Source organism: Spea bombifrons, chromosome 12 (assembly GCF_027358695.1).
Source record: "Spea bombifrons isolate aSpeBom1 chromosome 12, aSpeBom1.2.pri, whole genome shotgun sequence".
Taxonomy (NCBI): Eukaryota; Metazoa; Chordata; class Amphibia; order Anura; family Pelobatidae; genus Spea; species Spea bombifrons.
Genome location: NC_071098.1, coordinates 8423207 through 8449466, shown reverse-complemented (window position 1 = coordinate 8449466; position 26260 = coordinate 8423207). Strand labels below are relative to the sequence as shown.

General features: G+C 39.7%; 1 protein-coding gene across 2 annotated transcripts in view; it reads left to right on the top strand.

The window, feature by feature from the left end:
* The first annotated feature begins 3226 nt into the window (after positions 1–3226).
* The window catches only part of ACAP3 (ArfGAP with coiled-coil, ankyrin repeat and PH domains 3), a 72436-nt gene continuing 49402 nt past the window's right edge, over positions 3227–26260 (top strand). For both annotated transcript variants that reach the window (XM_053452559.1, XM_053452558.1), the window contains exon 1: positions 3227–3580. In XM_053452559.1, coding sequence (XP_053308534.1) covers positions 3534–3580 — 47 coding nt within the window. In that variant the 5' untranslated portion in view covers positions 3227–3533. The remainder of the gene's footprint in view (positions 3581–26260) is intronic.

The window sequence follows — 26260 nt, the reverse complement described above, 5'->3', positions numbered from 1 at the left end:
CTGCGCTTGTGCTTGCGTTTTCTTTAGTAACAGAGCTGCTGAAAACGAATCTTTTGCTAGTTGATGTGTCAAGTGACTCAGAAAGAAGGAAAAGCTGTAGAAACAGCCTCAAAAGAACGCATGGAATCATTGAGCGTAAACTGGGAGGATGAAAGGGACGGTTTAGAAGAATGCAAATAGAAGTGCTTTAATATGCATTCTTCAAAAGACAAAAAAGTTAAGTGCAGTAGAAGCTGCAGCTTCCCCTCCATGCGGCTTGGGGCTGATTGGCTGCTTTCCACGCTTGTGCACAGGGGTCTGAACGCCCCCCACACCATTCTTCAAGTTAACTTGAGATGACTGGTGGTAAGTATATCACATGCAAGGAGATGTGTTCGGCCTATTCCATCTGCATAGAAAACAGCTGGGGAAGGGGCGAGTGCATATGTAGAATACCCCAATAATTCACAAGGGGGTCCCCAATAAATTTCAATGGGCCAAACAGCTATCATATGAAATGTGGACATAGGCCGATTTAGAAGAGGTCAAGCCTGTGCTGATCTTAAAGCAAGAAAATTGCTGGAGGGGAAGGTATTTCAAAACTGCTGTCCATGTAGACCTATTCTGTGTATAAATAACACATTCTATGGAAAATAGAAAAGAAATAATATGGTAATATTTGTCTCCTGATGTGAGAAATGCAAATATTCTTTAAATAGTGTTCTCTAATGCAGGACCTTGGAGGTATCTACGGATGGACGAGATCTCTGATCTTCTGGAAGCTCGTAAATGCGTTGGCCCAACAAAATTCACCTCCCACTCCAGGCCTCCATCTTTTCTTGGACCAATATGGCTATATATGACTGAGTTTCCTTCCAGGTTTGCTCGGATTTTTCTTAAAAAACATATTAGTAAATATCCCAAGACTGTAGACTATTCATCCTAGATTTATCTTCAGGCCCACCCTGCTCCTTATCAAATACATTCTTAAGTCATACCGCTGCTAACCTGAATATTAACAAAAGGAATCCCAGCTCAACCAACGTTATCGGATATTTAATGTTTTAAAGAGAACAGTAGGACGCATTCCAAATTTCGTAGTAGGGTCCTAAACTAATGTCTGTTGCACCTTCTCCAGGGGTAGTCATCCTTATGTTCTCCATCCATGACATAACTCCCCTTCCTAAGTCATTTACCCTTCTCCCTCACCTAGCCTTAGTTAATTTACCTTCCAGAACCATAATCCTCATTTCTGCCATAAATGATTATCCTGTTTTTCTATAAGTCTGTCTAACCTATTTTGTGCAGAGAGGGGATCTTATCTATTTGGATCCATCACAGAAAGGAGATATCTCCATTGCACCACCTAGGCTTGCTGAAAGTGTTCTTTCCCCTCTGCTGCCCACCAAAGAGATGGCGCCACTTTTCTGAAGGGCATCAGGTCTAATGCTTCGACCTCAGCATTACACCAAGTGCCCCATGAGACTAAAATATTGCCAAACAACCCTAACTGGCACATTATTTTAAGTTTAAAATCTCTACATAGATGTTCTGGGTAACTAACAATGTATTCTACAAATCCCACCATCTCTGCCAAGCGTACAGCATGTTTACCAAACAGTTCATGCAACACAACCCTTCTGTTTTCTTTCTTAACAGTTAAATATTTTTCTCTGAAAGTATTTGCATTAGTCATATGTAATTACTATGTAGGCACGGCGTTCGTATCTTCAGTTGTCACACTGGTTTCATGGTTGCCACAGCTAAATTCTTGTTCCCCAATCATACTTTGTGGGATTAGTGTGACAAGAACAAGATTCTAGGAGGAGAATGTTTAGATCATTTTATCCCTGTTGTAAAAAAAAAAAAAAAAAAGTGGTATCGGCCAAAACCTTCATGTTTGTGATATTTTATAAAGCTTCATATGTGGTCTTATTAAACAGTTGAAATGTGATGTTTATTCAATAGCTAACTCATGTTTGGAAAAATGTTTCCGTCTATGGATGGCAAGAGACTCGAAGCCTGACGAGAAAAATAAATGGGATTCTATGCATACGACGGAATGCTTAGTCAAACAAAATATCATAAATTTAGATGACAGAAGCGAATCTATCATAAATGGAAAAATGGCATAAGTTTCCACAAGAAAATACTTCTAATGCTGTAAAAATGCTTTCCGACCCAAAACTCTGCCCCCTAGTGTTCAGTATTAAATTGCAGTGTTTCAAACAGCATTAAAAACATTATATTCAATGTCTTATAATGGTGCTTAGTTTAAATGTATATATATATATATATATATATATATATATAATATGTATATTGACATTGAGACAACACATATATAGCTGGAGTAAGTATACTATTTAATAAATAATTTACAGAAACATGCAGCATTATTTACAGTAATTGTGAAACATAAATTATATTTTTTACAAAATTGAACATATTTAGATTTCATGCTGTAAATGTATCTATCTATCTATCTATCTATCTATCTATCTATCTATCTATATATATATATATTCAAGTAACTTGGAGGCATCTCTAGATTGTAAACGCTTTACTTAATGTATCGCTTTTAGTTTAGTTTAGTTTACTTAATTGTATCGTCTTAGTCTGTTCATTTCAATTGTGTCAGATTCTTTGACTGTACGGACTGTAAATTGTTGGCATTCTATAAAAAAAAGATAATCACCATAATTTCCAATATTTCAGTCCAAAATTAGACACTTGAACTAATATGAAATAGTTGATGCCAGAAAATGGTAACATAAGAAAGCAGTTTGTGACATAACTATACCTGTATTTATTGCTCTGGAACCCTTTGATACACTCATACAAACAAACTATCCTGAGATTCTAGCAGAAAGCACTGGGAAATGACAGGGGCAATCTACATGTACCAGTGTAATAAAATATAATATTGGTGCTGGTAATCCTGACAAAGAAAGCCTCTTTGGTTCTTACATTGGGGCCTTTGCAGAATACAAATGCTCCCCCAAATGTTACAGACTGTGGGGTGCTCCCTGGAAGTGCCATACTGTGCAGATTACAGACACCCCCTGGCAGTGGCAGGCTTGGGTATTTACACACGCTCCCTGGCAGTGACAGGCTGTGAATGTGGAGAATGCAGACGCTCCCTGGCGGTGACAGGCGGTGGGTGTGGAGTTTGTAGACGCTCCCTGACTGTGACAGGCTGGGCTGCCTTGCCGGCAGTAGGAGTCACGCTCTGAGACCGGGGAGGGATCGCGGGCTCCGGCGTACAGCATTGGGATTACCCGCTGGACCGAGCCAGTGCCGGGAGTCAGCAGCAGCTGGCTGGATTCGTTAAAACTCTGAGCTTTTCCCTATGCAAGCCTCCCATCAGCCTGCATCCATCCTCTGGATCCCGGTACCCGGTGCATCCCGGTGATCCCCCTGCTCTGCGCAACTACACGCATTGCTGGATTCGGGGTATCGCAAGGGCATCCCGCGTCTACTTGGTACCTGCAAGGAAAGGGCTGGGGGGCATTTTACCGACTGCAATGCACTGAGGACCGGGAGCTGCAAACATGACTGTGGATTTTGAAGAATGCATCAAGGATTCTCCCCGGTTTCGGTAAGGGGGTGCGAGGGCTGGGGTACAAAGACATGGGGGCAGATCCACAGCCCACACCCCATAGTGTTATATGCAGATAGGGCAGTTTTAAGCAGGGGGTAGGGCTGCGAGCCCCAATACTTGGAATATGACCATGGATAAAAAGGTTCTAGAATGCTCATTATATGGGGGGTTACGGTACGGATCATCGTTGGAATGATACAGAAAACGTTTGTATATTGTTTAGGTTGTAGACTGGTAAATAGGAAAGGCTGGAGTAAGGGCTCCAGACTGATCTTTCAATGTATGGAAAGGATTAGGCTTTTCTGGAATGGGAAGATGTTCTAGAGAGTAAATCACTCAATGGATGAGTAGATGAGGAATGACCTGAAGGGCACATGAAGACCTGCAGCGACCTTTAGGTTTAGAATCTATATAATGCCTTAGTCCTGTCTAACAAATGACATGAGTTATGGACAACTAACTAAAAATGTTATTGAATTATCTGGAAAATGAACATCATAATGTAACAAGGCGGTGTTTTAGATACATCTGCTGAGATGTTTATAAACATTTTAGAAGTTAAATTAAGACTAAACATTTCCAGTAATCTGGAAGGTTTGAAGATTGAATGGTTTTGCAGTTAGCTGGATATTGTTCTGGATTGCGCAATACATTTATTTATTTTAGGACATGTTATGTCTTCTGTCAGTGGCCTAGTAGCTTTGATCGTGAGGGAGTCCCCTTACACCTTATGGGTCAAAAGGCATGAAGGACATTGTTAGGTTTAGCTTTGGTTCTAGAGTTCTGAGGAAATCTAGATATGGACTTTTCAGTATCTGGAATAAGTGTATCCCACAAACAGTACGTTTTATAAACACTTGTTTTAGGATGAGGCCTCAAGATACTATATACAGGGAACTAAGAGGTTTATCTGATCATCCATAGGCTCTAGAAACATTGTAACCTCCTACAGAGGCAAGGATAACTTCTCCACAGTTTCCTTTCTAAATGTGTAAGAGCCAATTAGAGCAGCATTAGTCTTAGATGGGGTATTCAGCCCTATACCCAATATGAACAGCAGCTCTAGATAAATCTGGTTGTGGGAACATTGGCAGAACATGTGGACCTCATAATTAGGGTTTGCGAGCCATCTATCTGTAACCATCTGGGTAGAGCAGGAAAGATTTGGAAAAACCCAAACATCTTGCAGCAATCTGAGCAGATTAGGCCGTGATAAGGAAGTAGCAGCGAATGTGGATGAATTAAATGGATTGTAGTTTCCGTATGAGGTCACTGGCATTCCTGGGAGTTCTGGATTAGGATAGAAGATCTGGTGTTATGAGGTGTGTGATTGTCTGCTGAGCAGAGGGAGGCAGGGCAGGGACATTGTGTGTATGGAGCTGGCTAGGAAGCCTTCCATGTTTTATTTATGAGCAAACCTCACGCCGTCAGTGCTATTATAAATCACAGTATGCACGGCGGTGCCTCCTACTGCTACACGCGTGTTACATGTATGTCTTCAGTTCCTATATATTTGTAATGTAGGTATCCAGAAAAGTAGGATGAGGGAACCTTTCCACCAAAAGGTGGAAAGCATTCTTGGTCTTGGAAATGGCATTCATTTTTAGAATGATTAACACTTTAATTGCCAGATGACGATGGCCACATGCAAACATGCAGCGCATTGCACGAAGGGTACATTGTTTAATGTTGCATTTATTCTCTCATTCTTATCCCGAAAGAAATCCTTCATTGTTGCTTTTTTTAGCTCCTATTGTGTGTCGGGTCCATTTGCCATCCCCACCCCCACCCCCTTAATTGTATTTGGAAATGATATGCATTCAATACCTGATCATTGCACAAGAGAGGCCTTAGGGAACGAGCCGACAGCTCTGGGTAGTCATAGCACGGTGTGATTCCTGCAGTCTTTAGAGACCGTCCGTCGTGTGCTGATCTCATAACAAAACAGGGTGGGCTTGTTGGTCAGGTGCTGGTTGTGTTTAGTGGAGGACATGTGTTAGAAGACTGGGGGGGGGGTGGTCTGGCCACAGATCCAGAGAGCTGCTGATATTCCCTCCACCAGATATTCCCTGCTGGTTACGTTGCATGGCAGTGGCTGCTCTTGGGACCCTGTGTGTCTCTTTAGTGTGCATCAGAGGACAAGCACCACCGCAGCGTCTGTAGACTACAATTCCCAACATCCTCAGACTATTCCAAGCTGAGCTTCCTGGAAGTTGTTATCTGCACATTTTTACATCGTCTATTCCATATATTTCTAATGGTTCTATACATAAACCGGCTAAAGTTGTAACGCCATATTTTGGGATAGAGCTCGGTACAGTAGACGTGTCTCCGTGACATTACATCTAGTAATCTGTCTTAGTTTAGCGGAAGTTAGTTTGGTTATTCACAATGTAGACACATTAAATGTGCAGCCAATAGAAACATGTCTTAATAGATTCGCTAAATATTATGAATTCATTATAGTGTTGTGATGTAATGGATTGGGTCAGGTTTTGTCGAGTCGCCCCATGGGATTGCCCAAGGAAACATTGGAGGATATCAGGGTTTTTTTGTCGTCTAGCTGTCCCTCATACAATAAAGGATGGATGAAGGGAGCGTGAATGGCCTTTGAGTGAATGTCACAATCAGTTTCTGTGTCGTGATCTGCATTAGTTATGTGCCAAACGCAGCTGCATCCCGGTTACAGGGCTGATGATCCTGTCTATGTGAGCTCCATATCTGTTTGCTTCGCCATAACTCTTGTATGTTAATCAGGATATTTGCTAATTTATCTACAGGGGAATAAAAGAAATATGACCAGAAGGGAGATCCAGACATTGCAGATCTTAAATTGTGTTATCTAATCCTCTGGCACTTCCAAGGTTAAAGGAAAATTATAATGGGGTATTTTAAACAAACATGACATCGTGGTATGCCCATGAGCAGAACTCTTTGGCTATAAAACACAGTTCTTTATCGTTTAAGTATCGCCGTTTTTGTACTCTTGGATACTGATGTTAAGAAACCTATTTGCCAAGAGCTTTGGGATTCAATCACACTGGGTTACTACCCCCTCTGACCCTTCATTAAGTGTAGGATCTGCTCCTTTTGTGTTGGACCTGTTTTGCCCCCAATGGGCCTGCATCATTATTTAAGGTTTGGACTTCTTATGAGAGGAGGTAGTGGGAGCTGGACTACTTTTAGGGGAAAAAGTTGACATTTTTTAAGCAGGGGCCCCTTAAAAAATGATATTGGCTATTTGAATGTAGGGGACCCTGGTGGGGTTTGATGTGAAGGGCTGTGATAGGGGTGACCAGGCCCAAGTTGGTGATCCATCTGGAAACACAAAGGGATATTGTCTCCTCGGTCATCTGCACCTCGTTGATGGTGACCTATCGTGCATTCTCCATTTGCGATTTATCTTTAGAAGTATTCCACCAAATGAGCTGTGAAGGGAGATTGGCCAGTTGGGCTTTTTTGGCTTTTTTAGGAATTTTTACTATCCAATTGTTTTGAAAATCGTGTCTTTCAATACAGAGAATGACAAGACTGTTGAGGATAATGAGGTTATATATAAAGGTGTATGCAGGGGCACAAATGCAGTTATGCCAATGTATAATCTGTTTTGCCCCAATTTTTGTCACAAAATGCGTCATTCTCACAAAATATAAGTCTCAACAGGCAGAAAATGTGGCGCACCCCGTGAATAAATAAATAAACCAAAGTGACACCCACGTCACAAGTGGCGGTATCGCTTCCACAATTTATGCACACATTAAGAATGCTAATTCTCTTTATACCTGTAATTATGCTTCAAGCGTTTAGGCATTGCCCCCGTCTTGTGGCTGATTTTACCAGCAGGTGAAAACCTTGCTATTCTATGCTGTTGATCTGTTTGGCATGGAGGCTCCGTACGATAACATTTGCCTTTACCTACCTTAATTTGTCACTGCAATTATCTATGAGACATGCTAAAGCAAACAGATAAACATACACTGGGTTGAGTAAAAAAAGATGTATACAGTTTTATTTTGCCTTTTGCTGTAAATGGCATTTCTAGAAAAAGAGAAAATGTTGACAGAATACAAGGCACTGTTGCGTTTCAGAATTTTCTGATCTATATATGTATGGAAGATATATATATCAAAAATATATTGTTGCTGTTTATTTGGGGGACGGCATTATCCATGCACTCATCACTTCCTGTCAAATTCCTGCTGAGCAATCCATTAGGAACGTATTGGTGCAAGAAAACATACTTCCCCATCCTAACTAATAAAATATCACGTAACTTCACGTGTGCTTTTAGCTAGAGCTTTTTAATTGTATTTTTTTAATGAACCTAAGTTACTCCTTACCTTTTAATTTTCCTGGACAATATTATGAAAAGCGCAGGAATGCTATCATTTTAGCCTTAAGTGCTAGATAAGGGCTTGCTTGGTTCTATATCCACAAACACAAAAAGTCAGCAAAATCATATAAAATATTTAATATAAAGATAGATTATTATATTTTCTAAAACAAAATGTATATTAGATATAAATGTATATTTTTCATGTTTCCATTGCCGTGGAAATAGCCTGCACAGACAGCAGGAACAATGAATACATCGTTGGTCAAATTCTTAAGTGCCTTCTGATCCTAACATCGCACTAATTATATTTCTGTGACGCTCGTGCAGGAAACATCTGTTCAGCCAGCAGATATAATTATGTGTATTTTGGGGTAAAAAGGATATTGTTAAATATTGTGATTGATTATTTGTGAACACCACTAAGATTTCTCAGGAGAAACCATTCAGCTCGGTGATTTCACTTTTATGTTTGTGGATAATCAAAAAATTATATATATTTTAAGACCATTTTTTAGTCTGCTGTCTCTCTTTTGGCCAATCACAAGCAGGAAAGCACTGTAATTGGAGCACTTTCTGCACATGTGCACAGGGGGTTCTTTAGACCCCCTGGAAGTCTCCCGCTGGCAAGCAATGAGTATATTGCGCCTTCACCATCCATCCAGTATTATTTAGTAGTCGCATATCTAATAGCTTAACCCCTTAAGGACAATGGCCGGTCCCTAATCGCATTGAAAACAATGCATTTTGAGCCCGTACAGGTATGGGCTTTGTCATTAAGGGGTTAAAATACAAAAAAATCTTTGTGCAGAGAAATCTACACTGAATTTTCCACCAGTAATAAAATTCTAGGGGTCATGGGTACGAGTTGCCAATATATTCCAAACAGTAGAAGTCCCAATCTCAGTGTCTCAGAATGTTGTGTTACACTATCGCAAAGAGATAACACAACACATCCACACCAGGCATCCTGTAAGTAGATACATTGTTATCTTTCGACTCTCCTACGACTAATATAATCATATGATACATTTAGATGGTCATGGGTTCTGTAGTTGTTCTGAATGAATGAAAAGTTGTGTTTAAACAAGGAGCTAATCCGGTGATTGTATGCATGACCTGCAGGTCGTGGCGCGAAGAACTCTAATTGCTAGCAGGGTCTCGTTGGCATGAGGCAGGTGTGGCAGATGGCATTCTGCATGCGGTCGAACATTTGCATCTCATGAATGGCGCTGTGTATTCCAACCAGGGACAAGGCCTCTTAACGTCTTTGTCTGAGATGCACAGAGCAGGGCTGGTTTTCCTCCTTGTGTCCTTCTGGGAGATGTATGTTCTGATCTCTGTGTTGTCTACCTTTCGTTGTTTAAGGACAGACTCTTAGCTTTTCATACTGGATTTTAGACTTTAAGTACTTTCTCCTCTTACTCGACGGCGCGCTGACGGCCGAGGTGTGATACCAGCTCTATATTGTCTCTCAATTACTTGTACTGTAGCCTGGAGCTTGTTTTTAACTCAGGATAGCGACTTCGCAGCTATTCATTAGATAAAGATCAGCAGACAGAACATGTGTCCTGGATCTCCATTAGTCTGAAAACTTGATTGGTGGGTAAAGGCAGCCCTGAAGAGGTTTAAAAAGCAAACACTTTAACATAAACAGGAATAAGCTCCTGGAAATACCTGTTTCTGGAGTGAAACCGCTTGGCCCATGCAGGATGTGGCACAAGGTCTCATCACATGACTCTTTCGGGGCAATGCATTTCATCACCTATCTTGGTTGAGAAATTTAACCTCTTAAGGACCAACGTAAACATCGTATCTATCACTCAAACATCTTAAATATGTTTTTATAACATAACCTGATTAAGATCATAAATGCGAGAAATATATCTGCTTTTCTAGGTTTTTTTTCTAATAATTATTTTAAAATAATTAGGCGTATGCAGCTTTTGAGTATCGGAGTCTGGCTGTTTGGGCATATGGGCTTCACTGCTGTTGACGGTAGTGTTTGTAAGCATTTGATGTCTTCGCATATGGTGCCACTTTCTCAAGGGCCGGGGTGTCACAACATCTCAACAGAAAGTCGTGTCTTCTGGAAGACATTGGCCTACAATTCTACAACAGCAACCAGGGTCTTCATTCTTCGCGAGCCCTGCCACACGTCGTGAATGAATAACTTAGTGGTGGACTTAGTATGAATACAGAGAACACAATTTGCTTTGGAGATATCTCACCTCCCAACAGTTCCTCTTAAGGAGGAATGGTTCCATCCCTTTGTCCTTCTTTCCTCCTCTGATGCCCTTCTTTTCTAGGAGCTCAGAATGTTTGCTGGGTATGAGGGTATCACAGGGTTCTACAGACCTTAAAGCCACAATAACGTGAATAGAAACGGCTGGAAAAGGGTTTAAAATTACATTACGTTAATACAATTATTCTTCCAAAGCATTGGTATATATATATATAGCTATCAGTAGGTCACATAAAGAGGCCTGAGCCCAGTCTTTCCTCTAACCACATCCCTTAAAGACAATGAATCCCACTTTGGTTAATGAAATGTTAGAGACCATGTTACTGATGCCAACCTCGACCTTATCACATCTGATCTACTTTTACCTTCCTCCCAGTTTAACTCCTTCCTGGCACGCTCATTGTTCTCCATAAGCTTTCTTCGGTAAACAGCTACTCTTATTTTTTGATCCTACCTCCCACATTTCCCAAATCGATGAGGAAGGTCTATTTTATGACTTTAGCCTTGATATAAATAGGAGCTTAAAGTAAACTCCGTAAATCCCTTGCAGTGCTTCCGTGCTGTTCTAAGTTCATCCTTTGGTCACACGGATTAATGAGAGCATGCCTGCTGTTAATAAATGCTTTTTGTATACCGCCTGGTTGTTTGCGCACGAGAATTGCAGTTTTTCACATTGACGTATATTGTAGACAGATGGAGTGATGCAAGCAAGACAGCGATGTGGTTCACTAACATGTAATGTAAGTCGTGACATGGAGAGGCATACTGGGCAGCAGATAAGAACCATTGGTCCCAGGCTATCAAAATGGGGAATGGCTTGCAGGATACAAATTAGCAGGAAAGATAAAGGAACTCCATATGTTCGGCTTGGAGGGAAGAAGAGAGATGTGATAGAAGCATTTTAATACTTAAGGGGATTTAACAAAGTACAGAAAAGAAGTTTGAGAGGAAAGGAAATATAAGGACCATAATCTAAAACTGGTGGTTGAGGGGTTTAGATGTAATGTAAGGGGGGTTTACTTTACTGAGAGGGTGATAGATACATGGAACAGCCTTCCGTCGGGAGAAGTATAGGCTAATACAGCAAGGGGTTTTAAACATGCATGGGATAGACATGAAGATATGATGAAACTAAGACAAGATCAAGACTTGAGTCTTACATCGGGAACAAACAGAGTAGAGCGATGGAGAGAAGGGGGGATTACGAGAAGGAGAGATGAGAAAGAAGAGAGATGAGAAGAAAGGGAAGAGATAAAGAGAAAGATGAGCGATAGGGACAAAGGGGAGAGAGAAAGAAGAGCGATCTAGATAACTAGGAGGGGAGATAGTTAAAGAGAGGTAAAGAGAAAAGGGAGAGATGAGATAGAAAGGAGAAAGATGGGGTGAAAGAGATATTGCGTGAAAGGGGAGAAAGAAAGAGGAGATGAGATAAAAAAAAAAAATACTGTTTCAACTAATTTATTTTCATGGCTTGAGGCTAACATGTTTACTTTTATTTTAATATGAATCTGGGGGGAGGGCGATCATTTCATCCTTGGACCTGCCCAGTAAAATGTCTTGGGCCAGCCCTGCCTGTAGATATACTAAAATTTCATTTTTTGGGGATCTTTTTATGTACAAATGGCAGACCAAACCTTTGCCTGTAAATACAAGTGTTCAAATTCTAACATTATCCACAAGTGTGGGCACCGTAACACAAGGCCTGCACTTTATCTGATTTAAACACCTCTCTAATTTATAGCTGGTTGTAATCTAAATAAAACAAAGACCTGGTTTTGCTCAAAATTCCAGTCTCTAAAAGTTTTTTCTTTTTTGTTTTTTTATTAAAGAGAGGCAGCAGGTCAATGCAAATCTCATTTTAGTCTCTCTTGCTTTCTTTAAATATTGTTTTGGGACTTACACCATAGTGACACGAAGAAGAATGCGGCGTAAACTTCCATTTGGCATTAAAATTGGCAGACTTGACTTCACGCATTAAAAGGATTTTGCAATGTTCTTCACGGCTCTAATTTCTTTCCTCCTAAAAATCCTGAATGTGGGAATGAAACGCACACACATCCTAAAACGTACTTCTTCAGAGGCTCGGATATGACGAGGCACTGATCTGTGGGTATGGTGGAAATGGTCAAGCTTTTCATAGACTCCAGGCTCTATCATCGTTATCTCACACCTTGAATAAAGGTTTATTACATTATGTTACGCTCTCTTCTTATGCTCTTTACATACTAGCTCTGGCAACTGTAGCAATCACATTAAAATCAGAATAAAATCAAGCTACTTCAGTGATGTTCCACCCTGGCAAGTGTATTCGATCTTAACCAGTCAATAAAAATGAATTGTGCCTGGGGAGGAAGCAAAAATCACAAGTCAGAATAAAATGAGTAAGCATTTAGGATTGTATGCATTGGGTGGTAGAAATTTGGATGGAATTTGACTGAAGTTAACAACCGTTCGGTCCATCTAGTCTACATCTGGAAAAATGGGCAAAGATCCTTCATTGATCTCTTAGATTCAGGAGCCATATGCCTGTCCCATGCATGTTTAAATTCCCTTTACCCCTTCTGATGGGAGGCTGTTCCTTTTACCTACTATCCATTGACAAATGGCCCAGTGGTTGGACTAGTAGACCAGTAGACTTAATGCAGTCATATATGATGACGTATGTTTTTTGATCTAAATACACATGTGTATTGTGTGCGTTGGTTGACATCATTGAGTATAAATAGAACTGTATTGGCTTCCTTTTCCATGTGAACAGCGCAGCATATGTTTTATAGTACAGGGACTGCATGCGTGGGCATCCTTCATATATCCTGCCATTCTATTTATACACCAAGCTTCCAACATTTGGCAAACCAAAAATAGTAACATTTTAGCATTTGCATCACCGAACTGAAAGGAAGATCTCGTTAATTAGCAGGTATATTTATATGAGTTAAATAGAGGCAATAAAACGGGATACAGACGTCATATGATGATTATATTGGTGTGTAGGTGTATGCGGTGCGATGCAGTTTGGTTGGGCTTTAAGAGCTTCTAAACAATTGCAGGAAAATCAATGTCAAAACATTTAAAATATATATATTTTTTAATATCTTTTATATAGCGCCAACAATTCCCGTAGGGCTTTTTACAATAGACACATTCAAAGGGTCTGACAAAATTGAATCTGTCTGACTAAGTCAAACCGATACATATGGTAATGCAGAGCTAGCTTGGTCTCCAAATGTACAAAGTTCCTGGTTCTCTGTGGTGTGGGGAGGTCCCGCGTAACGTGGCAAGGTCGTATGATTTGAATGGCCTACTTCTGATTCACCCTTCCATAAAACGATGAATTGAGTTGCGCCGGGCTACTGCTTGAGCTTGTACTGACTCACACATGTGTTGGAAAAATAGGTAGGAAGTGGTGGGTCTTGTGTCTAAAGATCGCCCCCCATATCTTCAATATTGCCCTAAAATCTGGACGCATGGATTGCACTAATATTGCCTGATGCAGCTAAAATAATAGACCTCTTATTAACTCTTTGTATTACAGTCGTGCTTGTAATGCATTGCTTAACCCCCTATGGTATTCAAGCAGTTAGAATAAATCTGGAGCAGGTCTGGGGGCTACGTGATGCTCATTTAGACCTGTTACCTGTGAATGTGTTGGGTGGTAATTATATTCATGTGTTTGGTATGGTCCAGCTGGAATAATGTGACTTCTGGAGCTGAGTCTGAGAGTTAAAGCACACCCCGGCTGATGATTAAAATGTGAGATTTTTATCTAACCTGGTGATAACATCACGTGATAGTCTGTGTTGGAATGTGCGCAACAAAGTAGCACAAAAAGATACTTGCTTTTAATAAAATGAGTCGTTTGTCCTCAGCCCGTGAATCTTCCAGTTACAGAAACCTGGCCAAAAATACTGACTTCCTATTGAATAATTAATGCCGCTCTGTCATGGGTGCCATATGATACATCTCTATATTACTATACATTTAGGGCTTGGAACACTGATCGATTAATGTACCTCTTGTGTCCCTTCCTAGCTGTGACCTTGTCTCGCTGACCTTGTCTGAGTCATATTGCCATAACTCTTTAGTATGCTCCAGAGAACTGATTCAGAGTGATCGGGGGTGAATGAGTTCTTGATCTCTAAAGGTGATCTTTTACGGTAAACCTTAAATTATACCATAACTCATCACATACACTTATGAAATATGCCAGACAACATAGAATTTGATGGCAGATCTAGTCTGCCTGTTTTTTTTTTCTTCTGACTCAAAGTTTAATCAATCCTTGATCCAATCTAAGATTCAGGAGCCAAACTCATGTATGTTTAAGTTCCCTCACTGTATTAGCCTCGAACACTTCTGCTGGGAGGCTGTTTCACTTATCCATGACCTTCTCGGTACAGTAAAACGTACTTATGTTGCGCTAAAACCTCAGAGTCTCTAGTTTTAGATCATGACCTCTTTTGACCTTTTATGTTACATTCTCTCTCCTCTCCTCCAAGCTTTACATATTGATTTCTTTTAGTCTTTTCCAATGTATCCTGCAAACCATTCCCCATTTCGGAAGCCTTCCTCTGAACTCTCTCCGGAACTCTCTCCTCTTGGAGATGGAGTCTCCAGAACTGTACACCATACAAAAGGAGACAACGTTTTCTGTAGAGCGGTAATCATACGCGGCCTATGAAATGTTTTATTACAGATTTCTACACATCTTTGTAAATACCAAACTCCTAATGCTTAAAAAACACACAAGAATACTAATAATTTAATTTAAATAAATGTCTAATTTTTAGATATATAGAATGACAAAGGTATTACCCCCCCCCATTGGACATGCTGTTTGTGACCTCCCAGCTTGTACAGCTTTATTATCAAGTTATACTGTATAGCACCAACATATTCTGCAGCGTGGTACAATGGGTGAAGAGGATATAACAAGTAGTACATCGCATAACTGCTCAAACAAGTTTACGCTCTAGAAATGCGCTTTCTGGGATTAGAATAATTCATGCGGTTTTTTTTCTCATGTAGAGATACTCGGCAGACATGTCCCTTGTGGTTAATTCAGTGTGAACATCAATGGCTTTGTGGCTTCCCTGTTACTTCAGTTTTCCAGAAAAATGCTGTCACTGGAAGCGACTGGTCTTTGTGGTTATAGCGTGTATTTAAAAATCCGGGATTGGGAGGCTGCTTGGAGTCGTGTAATTTGTTAGCTAAATGGATACATTGGAAAGTTGGAGTAATAAATGAATATTTCATTAAAATGCATATAACCCAAAAGTTCACATTTTTATTCTAACATACTTTGTAATACTTTAAACGTAAGACCTCAGCGGTTTTTGACTTCATTAAGACGGCTTCTTATCTCAAGTTTTAACTGATATTGAGTCGATAAGGTGTTTGTCCAAAGAAATTCCTCTTTATATTACTTTACATTTAAAGAAAAGACAACCTGGTGGTAATAGTAAGAAAAACCCAACAAAATGTAATGGTGAATTCCGGTGTTGACATCTTTTTTACAGGGATTCTGTTGTGAGTGAGTGATATTGTGATGGTAAAGGTATGAACAACCTCCCAGCAGAAGTGGTAGAAGTGAATACACTAAGGAACTTTAACCATGCGTGGGATAGACATATCCCTATCCTGAATCTAAGATGAGACCAACGACTGATGAAGGTTTGGGTCTTTACAGCAGGAAAAACAGGCAGACTAGTTCTTATCTGCTGTCAAATTCTATGTAATAGTGTAGGTCATCGTTTATTTAGGTGAATGATTCACGCGCAGATAAATTCACTGTCGACTATATTTTCTATATGTATTTGAATTTCAGATCTTCTAATCCTCACAGTAGGAAAAATGGACAGACTAAATGGGTCAAATAGCACTTATCTGCCATCAAATTAGTTGCTTCTATGTTAAAAAAAAAATGACACTCCAAATGTACTGTTCCAAAAGAAAAAATGACTAAATGTGTGCCCCCAAACCCTCTAATTTTGGGAGAGGAACGAGGAAAAGAACCCTTATTGTTTTTTCTTTGTACGTTGGCATGATTTGCAACCCCTCAAACAAATGTGTTAATTTTGTAGCACAAATCATCATGTTAAAGACTTTTGTAACAATGTATCATTTTGTTTATTTATAAAGTGATCGTTTTCTGTGATACAAGTCCCAATTCTAGCACAATTCAGCTTTTTTTCCCCTCTCTTTATACTGATCCCTTTACCAGCGGAGCTGGGAATTCACAATCTGCTCATCAAGGCTAGACCCCCAGGCGAAATAAATGTGTCATCCATTAGCTACTCAGGGTCCCCAGACAAGAGTCTATATTCATTTAACGATGAGAAAGCTCTACAGTCATAAAAAGCTTTCCAGTTCCATGTCATTCTTTGAGTCTGTTTATCAATCGGAGAAGGTTTTTGGAAACACTTTACTGTTATATATTCTGGAGTGCAGTATGTGGGGTTTTTTTCCGCCAAGAAAAAGTGAGTTGAAGAAATGGCCTGGTTTTCCATATGAAAATAATGTTTGGCCTGGGACTTGAACTGGAATTGAGCTAAATAAGACAAAACTGCTAAATTCGGTTAGAATCCCAGGCAACTCTGTTACTCCAAGATCCCACCCAGAGCGCCAAGTCCACCACAAATCATCAGAACTTCAGCTGCCTAGCATGGTATATGAAACACAATTGTTGGCGAGTTGACCTCTTCATGGACAATGTTCTCCCCATTATTAGTGCCGTCTGCCCTGTTATTATTTCAGAGTCTCGGGTGCAGCTAGAGGCGTTTGTCAAGAATATTCCTAACCCTTTTACCAAACACTCTAAAGGGTCCCTTCATCTGGGTGCTTTGTAGACTATAGAACATTATTAATACGGTGGCAACTGAAATAGCACTGATAGAGAGAGGGGTGTTTGGGTGCTCTTCACCTTTAATGTCTATGTCCTACATATCTTCTGTCATTGAAGGTTCTGTGTTGCTGCTTTCCCCCCCCCCCTCTCTCTCTTTCCTTTTTTCTCTCATGTTCTTCCTTCCTCGCGCTCGGTAATAATATAAACCACCTTTTGTCTTCCTCTTCTTGTGTTTGGAAGAAGGCAGGGGATGGTTATTTAATGACCGGCGGTCGGAGTATGTGGAGAAGGGGGCCCAGTTCTTGAGAATAACCAGTCGCACATTTCTCTGAATCATACAGTTTCTTTAATGGGAAACAATTTTCATCCTTCATTTCTTGTTTCACCTCTTCCTGTTTCATTTCAGTTAACCCTTGCATCTACGGTGTCTTCTGCATTTTAAACATACGTGTTATCAGGCTTGGAAATCACATGTCACGGGGCCCTAGCAATGTTTTTTAATTAAATGAAAATGGATTATTCTGTTTGTAGAGCCCGTGTAGGGCACATTTCATACATTTATTTGTAATGCTTCTATGAAAGGTTCACCTTGTCATGATTATATAATACTTCAACATCAGTTTAATTTTAATTTAACTAAAATGAATGGGTTCTCTCCTCTTTCTCCCCCTTTTGTCCCTGTAGAGGTAGAGCTAATAACTTGTACTCTAGTCATTCCCATAACCTAGTAACCGTTCATGTGGCCCCCATTAGAAAGCCTTTAGAATGATATCCCCTCCAAACAAGAGGGTGCAATCTTTCCCATTTGGAATGCTGCAAGATATGTTACTTGTTTTTAAATAAAAGCACTTTAATTAACATGGTGGGCTTTCTTGGCACACTGGACCTTTGATGTTCTGCCTGGGGTGGACAGCACATCGTTTTTTATTGAGGCAACCTATCAACCTTTGGGAACATAATGAGCAAGTATGCCGAGGTACTTTACAATTATTTGTACCTTTTCTATACATCAACTTAATGTACAAAAATCTACTATTATTAATTTATTATAGTGACCTGCGTATCCTAATCCGACCCCTAGTCTACCCCAGATCTTAGTAGACTACGTGACATTGTCATTTTACTAAGGTCTCACTCGCCCCTATTAACTTTTAAAGAGAATTGTACCATGTATTTCCTAAATCTCTCATGTTTCTAAAGAGTTAATATAAGGAGATGTTTGGCATTGCTGGAATGGTATTGGGAGTAAAGAGGGCATACGTTCCAGCGCATATCCTGTCTTGTGATGGTCAGCGAAAGGTTGCTTTGTGTTTTATCCGGGGATCTCTCGATGTGCCCCCATTAAGAAGATACAGCTCTCCCTCCCTTCTCGGCAGGACGTGAGTTTAATAGTAACATTCCTTGAGAATAGAAAGATCATTGTAATGGAGCTGAGATGAATATCACAAATTTCTGAAGGGGGGGCTGTGAAGCAGAGAACATGTATGTCCTCACATGATGTTGTGAAGATTACTTTATTATTAGGCAGTTTTTTTTGCCAGATGGCCAATCAATAAATGAAATTAATAATTCCATCTTTTATTTTTGATACTTGAAGTAGCTCTTCAAAGTATAGAGGGGGTGTCAAACAAGTCAACATAAAACAAGTCAACAAAATGTAAACATCACACAAAACATAATGAATTGGCTTAAAAAGATCACTCTAATTATAAGCCACAACCCTAAATCTGGATGCATTTGAAAACAAAGTCCTGATTTCTTTGGAAATGTCCATGATCAGTAAATGTAAGGGAAATATAATGATCTGATTCAAAAGTCAGAGGGCCCTGGCTTTATTTTGGCGATCCGTTTCTATATCTTACGCTCGGTGCTTGAACGTCACCTTGATTAACCTGTTGGACGCCTGGATAATCTGTAGTGTGAGAATCTGGTTAAAAAAAACATTTACTGCTTAAAACTCCCTTCTTTGAAAAATTGCAACCCTGTGGTTGATGGGGGGGGGGGGGGGGAAAGGTGAGAAGACATGAAATTCTTGCCCAGTAGGGGGTTAAAAAGGAACAATCTGTCAGCAATCATTGACGTTCTAATTCATGGGTGGGGGTGATGTACACAGCTGAACCCTGAAGGAGTCATAAGAAAAGAATTTTGTCGGTCATACTGGAGTGAACGGCTCAGGGTAATTTCTAAATGTTAAAGGGGCAAAGGGAGAGATGCTCAGCGGAGGTACCAGAGGGAGGTGTGAGATCATCTGCTGTACGATGGTGTTTATGTTATGTGTCTGTTATTCTTGGATGTCCTAGTCACCAAGCCTTCTGTAAACTCACCCCTATCTCCATCGCACTCTAATGCCTTTATACTCTCTCTCATTCTTAACCTCTGACATCTTCCGCCATTTATTCATCTGCCTCTATACATTGTCTGTATTGCAGATCTATTCTGTCCACGCCACCCACATTTATTTTTTTCCATAGTAGACTGATGATGTTGAACCTTCTGACCCAACTTGTTTGTTCATTTTTACATTTACTTTTGCTTTTAAAATAGCCACTTTACATATCCTGGCTATCTTTTTTTTCCTATTTAGGATGGGTTAGAAGGTGACCACAGGCATCTATCACACTATTTGTTAAACAGAACCTTTTGGAGATTCAGTTGGCCTCCTACCTTTCAGCGGCAAATCGTGCTTTCTCGTACCAAGTTGTTGGATGTTATGGGTTCTAGCCATGTGGTTGGTTTGGATGGAATCAGTGCCAGGAGGAAACGGCAAACTGGACCCAAGGTTGGCAACCACCGCCTTTCTTGGGTCCTTGAAGTCTCCTTCCAGAGCCTCACACATTGTGTGCAAAGGGGCTCAGCCACCACCTGGCTCCGCTCTTATTCACTTTTGTTCTATTATTGCCTCAGTACCTTTTGTCTCCTCACTCCCCTCTTTATGCATGCTCAACGTTTTTCTGAGTATTACAAGACCGTTGAAACAACAAGGCTGGACTGCAAGGTTCTCCCAAGAGCCCTTCACAGGGATTATAGTAGCATCTGAGGTCTGATAGACTCTAAGGATACCATAAACAACACGTTACAAGAATGAAAAAAGAAATCCTTGATGTAGTGGCTTTTGGCCGGGAGCATTATGTGTGCACGCGTTGTATTGTATGGAACTGTAAGATTTGAGAAAAGTGACAGATATGCTCTAAGTACCCTCTCTCCCACTTAACAGAATCCCGTGGGGTGCACTTACCGGAAGTTAAGAAAACCTGAACTAATGATTAAGAAATACAACATTTTTATTTTAATCATATGGACAAAATGCATCTTTTCTTTTTTTGTATTTGAACTTTATTGAGGTAGGGTTGGTAGAGATTGCATGTGAATTTTGCTTGACTACAACATGGTAAGCCAGCAGTGATGGTCATTACTAGGCTGGCCTTCGGCTCATTTATTCTTAAATAAATTGGACATACGCTCACAAACCCAGAAGATGATGGGCAAGCCACCTTGATGAAGCGGAGCAAGATTAACCTTGGAATTTTGTTGGAATTTGACGCCATTTTGAATCCTTTTCTATTTTTTGTTTTGGTGGCAATGGACATGCTGGTCTGCTGAAGGCCAAATGCGTTGCTTTCCAAAATAGCTGTGATTAGGGTTAACAAGAATGGCTGTACTGTAAGAAGCAGCTGTTCACATTCTCAGAGGCCATTTATAATCTTCTGTATGGTGAAATAGCTCTCATCTTTATACGTCGCAACATGCACAAGAAGAGACATAAACACTGCAGACTCTCTACTCCTTATTTAGGACTCCTAGTCAAAAAAACAGACAATACCACACATAATATTTCTATTAATAGATGCATGGCTTTTTTTTGAGCTATAAACTATTTGAACCAACTCAAAATTTTGAGCACAAACTGTTTTTTTCTTTGATTTTGGGCTCCACACAAAAAGTATAATATTTTAGCAAAAAATTACTAAATTATTACACATTATAAAGCCAGATTAAATAAACAAATAAAAACATGTTATTTTTGTACAGTACCGTGTCTCTAATCCAGGTTAAATTGTTTCAGTTGTAAAACCAGTCAAAAAGTAAATTTTAAACAAATTTTTATGTTTACTTTTTTCCATATTTATTTAGTTAGACTCTATTTGGTCTAAGCTAAATATTTGTGTTTTTATGTTAAAATTAGCCAGTTTTCTGTGTTTTTTTTCATGGTCTACTTAATGGGAATGTTTTCGGGTAATTATTATGATTTTTTTACCTTAATCTAGTAAAATTACACTGCCAAGATAAACACAAAGTGGGAAGTACTCGGAATCCGCAAGCTCTCTGTGTACAGAACAATTTAAAGAGCGCGTTATCACGAAAGGAATCGAATAACTACGGGAAAGAGTGCACAGAATTGGTATGAGGACATTGGAACAAAACAGCTATTTTTAGCTTCATATTTTAGGTTTCACTATAATTATCAGGCTCGTCCTGAATGAAGGGTGAGCTGGCCTTATATAATGCTTAGTTCCATCGGTTACTTCAGGAAATCTCACTTACTAATCTAACCATTAGGCTGGTCTTTCATAATTCAAGTTTACAATCAAATGAGATTCAGTTGGCCAATTTAGGATATCATCGTTACCAGGGGCAGGCTGGTTCGGGGAGCAAGGGGGTAATTGCCCCACCGCTAGTACAAACGTCTTCTCACCAAGGCAGGAGCACAGTGGGGTCTCGTAACCGTAACCGCGGCCCTTTTATAGCGTGGCTTCTCGCACGGTGTGTGTGCAGCAATAGGAAGAGCTCCAGGCGAGGTAACGGTGTGATGTGTGTTAGTGTGTGTGTATTAGTTTGTTACTGGGTAAAGCAAGGGGTTGAGGGTCCAAACATATGTACCTGCCCCTGGGCCAGAAGCTGCCAGCCCTCACCTGATTGTTACCCATATTGATAAATCTTTTTTTTTTTTTTTACTGATTAATTCTTTAAAATAGCTTTATGTACACCCCAGGCTCCCTGTAGCACCACTGTTTAGCGGGCCAGTTAAAAGAGAGCTCACTGATCTCCCCAACCGGCGCACTAACAGTATGGAGGCCTCCACAGTAAAAATTTCGGGACATGATATGGCTTAGACCTAGGGCAGAGTCTTAACTCTCCTTTTACTCGCTGTTCAGGGATTAAATGTGACACGGGAGAGGGCCCTGCACTAATATTTCTTGTTCCTTGTATTGATACAGAAAGATAATACATGTACAAAAATCTTTCGTCAACTACTTCTGACCTGGCCTCCTAATCACAAGTACAGGTAATTCCTGTTGACTGCCCAATCTTCAGGGAAACTTTGACCTTAACAGATCCCCGGAACAGGTTTAGAAGAACATCAAGTTTGGCCGGAGTCTTTAAATGTGTCTACCGAGAGTTTTTGTATCATTATATATCCCAACCCAAGGTGGCTACAATGTGTGTGTTTTTAATTTGATACATGGTTTTGGTTTTTCAAGTAATTGGGGATTATTTTTACGTCTCGTAAGGTTCCACTTTGTGTTTGTCCTCTTCTCTCTTCATCTCCAGAATCTACTGGATAGAATACATTATTAGCAAGCAATAATCATGGAAAACAGGTCAATGTGAACTGAGCATTTTAGAAAGGGACAGCTTGACTTAAACTCTGTAGAAATAAATCCAACGTCTACGTGTAGCTCTTCTTATTCGTTCATTAAACATCTCCAATGGTACAAAATAGTAAAAATAATAATTTTTTCTGATGATATCCTCAAGATACTTAGTGTTGTGTAATATTTAAATAAGCAAAATAAAGGTTTTGAAGTATGCGATTGCTGTTCTAATGGGAGATGCAGTCACCCTGGCTGTCAAGATCCCAGGGACCTGCGCAGTAAAATCTATAGGAATAGCTTAAAAAAAAAGCTATTTTTGATTGTAATGCGGCTCTTAAATCCCCGTGTTAGTTGCTGCCCTCGTTTGGAGATCTGTAATTAATTCTAAGAAAATAAACTGTCTTTGCTTTTGAGAAGAAGAAAAAACGAATGTTCCATAAATGAGGTTTAGAAGGTATAATGGTTGCCCGTCTCCAGTCGCATCCCGAATTGTCCGTTTGTTTGATATTGTTTCTGTTTAATTTGAGTATGTTTCATTTTTTTGCATTTTTTATTTTTTTTATTTTTTACATGTAAAAAAATTGGCAAAACTAATAAAAAATTTCGATAGGAATGTTCCATAATCTCAATATTATAAAGACAATATCTAAACCATTAATTTTTGTACGCCAAGAAAGGTGACGACTCGCCCCGTATAAACAGGAAACATCCCATGTTTGAGGCATTATGAGATTTCCAGCTTCTGTCAAACCTCACTCTCTCTCTCCATGGGGAGATCCCCACCTGTGAAAACACCTCCCAGCAGATATCACTTTCTTTCCTCCCCTTATTTTGTTTTCTCTGTGGTCACGAAGAGGGGCAAAGAGAGGTGAACGTCCTTATTTTTTTTTTTAAGTATATATGTGCGTAATTAATACCAGACGCGGGGGGGGGGTTAGAACTGGGCGTTTGCTGTCGTAAGCATGTTGTTGCCTTTCGGGGCTTTATATTGTGCGTATTACCCAGTTGATCACATTGTCGGCTTTTGACCTCTAGATATATAGCGCCAACATACTGTGCAGCGCCGAAATAACTTAATTGGACGATCTCGAGAGATACAGCTGTTTTCAGCTCTTCTGCAGCGTTCTGTATTTGATTTCCACCATAAGTGGGCTTTTATTCGCTTCTGATATATTTATGGCTTGCAGGTTTCAATGATTTGGAGGAGCGTTCCATCTGTTTATTATAACTGTCCTTGCCTTTGAGATCAAAGCTTCATTGTAATTTCCTGATGATAAAAAATATTGTTTTGTATAAATCATCTCATAATTTCTTATTGGAGGCTCTTTTTGTTCTTGCAAGAGCGGTAAGAGGAAGGAATTAGTTTGAAACTGATGAACTTATGTCCTGTTTTTCAACTTTAATCACTCCGCTATGTTACTACGCGTCAGTATTCACAAAAGTCTGCTTTTTTTTATTATTATTACTTTATTTTGGGTTTTTCTAAAAGAGTTTTTAAAAGAAACCATGCTGTCATCCTGATCTCCGTTTCCTATAGAATGGGTGTATGATATATCAAGATGTGATACAGTTTGCATTTTTTCTCCTTTTATTAATTGAGTGATCTTACCATTAATTGTAGTTTGTAGCCATTCTTTTAAACGCACCCATCTTTTATTAGGTTCCATTGATCAATGTTTAAAGAGACAAGCTAAAATCCCATGCAACCTCACCAATATAGAATGCATTTCAAAGTATTTTGAAAGTACTTCAATATGGATTCATTAAACATGTAAAAAAATGCACTTAACTTTGGGAGAAGCTGCAGCCCCAGAGCTGCAGTGCAAAGCTCTCGCCATGTTTCTCATTACAGGGCCCTCCAAAATATACCACCTTTATAAAGCCAGAGACCTTTCCGTAGCATAGATCATTTATTATATATATTTTTTTTAAATGCCTCTGGGGTTTCATAGATTCTGAAGAGTATCTAAGGTCGTAGAAACATTCGATGTCCTTGCCCGCATGTATGTACATCTCACACTCTCCCCAGATGACACGTTCTTCGCAATACTTTCTCTGGGGAACCCTCTTGAGGTGGGAGATAAATTCTACGACATTTTATTCTAGTGTCAGACGCCTAAGGGGGGTTGTAGCGGCTCGACACATGACACAAAAAAGAAAAGCTAAAGAAAGCTATTCAGCTGTCACAAATCTTTGTGGCATCCTATACTGAGCTTGAGGTGTATCGCTGAAAAAGAATCTAATAGTATCTTCTCTTATTCCCTGTAAGCAGGTACATTTTTATAATGTTTTATTTTCGTTCTTTTTAAGTTTTATCATTTTGATAAACGTTGGACATTCTAAGATAAATACAAGAGAATTCTCTTCTTAGCTGAGGTTGCGGGAATGCTTTTACCATTTACTGCAATTTAATGTCTAGTGCCCCTTATGCGTTGGTTGGGTTGGGAAGAGATGGGTTTGAGGTATTGGAACCTCAACACCTCATATTGGAGTATACTCAGGAAGATTGAAAAGGATGTCCCCTTTTATGAAGATCAGTCTTGGTAAGTGTCTCCCCCACGGACAGGTGTAATAGTTTGGTCACTACGAACAGTGATAAAATCCTAAAATATAAAAGGGCTTTTTGAGACAGCGCACACTCAGTAATATCTCGAGCATCTGTAGACTGCGGCCAAGGTTTCTGGTTCTCCAGAAGTAGACGTGATTCACAACCACATCTCAAAACAAGACTAATACGCTTTTCAGAAGACTAGATACAGTCCATAAATAAGGACCGTATGGCGAGACATTCTGTCCCCGAATGTTAGGGATAATATAACCCTTACATTAATGTTATGTATTTGCAGGCACTCTTTCGCTCGTCCGCTCTATCGGTAGTATACCATCCTGAAAGTACAACTTCAGTTTTGTAGCAAATGAAGCATAATAAATATGCTTTGTGAACCATTTCGGAACGATATGGACATCCAATGGTTGTCTTGTACGATTCAGGAAATGCTGCATGATGATTGGTGCTGAAATATTCTTTAAAAGTCTTATTGCTTAAGCATTATTGAGCCTTTTTTTCTATTTTTGTAATTGTAGTTAACTTGACTCTTCATTGTAACCTACAATGCTGTAGATAACGGTGAAAACGGGTGTTATGGTAATCTTCTAGAGCTTAATCATTCATCTTGTAACGTGTTTTGGGGATTTTTTTTCTCTCTAGTTTCTCTTTTGTGGATCTCATGGTCTCCGCTGTAATTGCCCACAGATGAGACGTTTTGACCCTTTGCTTTTGCTCTCAGGTTGATAATTGCTGGTTGACAATTCGTTATCAGCTCTCTATTCACCAGTGTGAGATTGAACTCGGCAGAATTTCTCAGCAGTTTGCCATGTTCAAAATTAGGTTTATAAAGTGCTTTTGCATTGTAGGTAAAAAAAAAATTGGTTCTGACATCTCACGGAGAAGTTCAGCTGCCATCTTGCAATGGGGAATCCAGTGGAAACTCTGGTTGTATTTAGTAAGGACTTGTGTACCCCAGAGTTTAAAGTCTCCATTTTAAAATATAAACCCAACAAGGTAGTTACTGAATTTATTGGGTTGTATCTACTAGGTCCTGGGTGAGTCCCATTATGATGGCGCGATATGTAAAACAAGAAATTATAATAAATAAGCTAT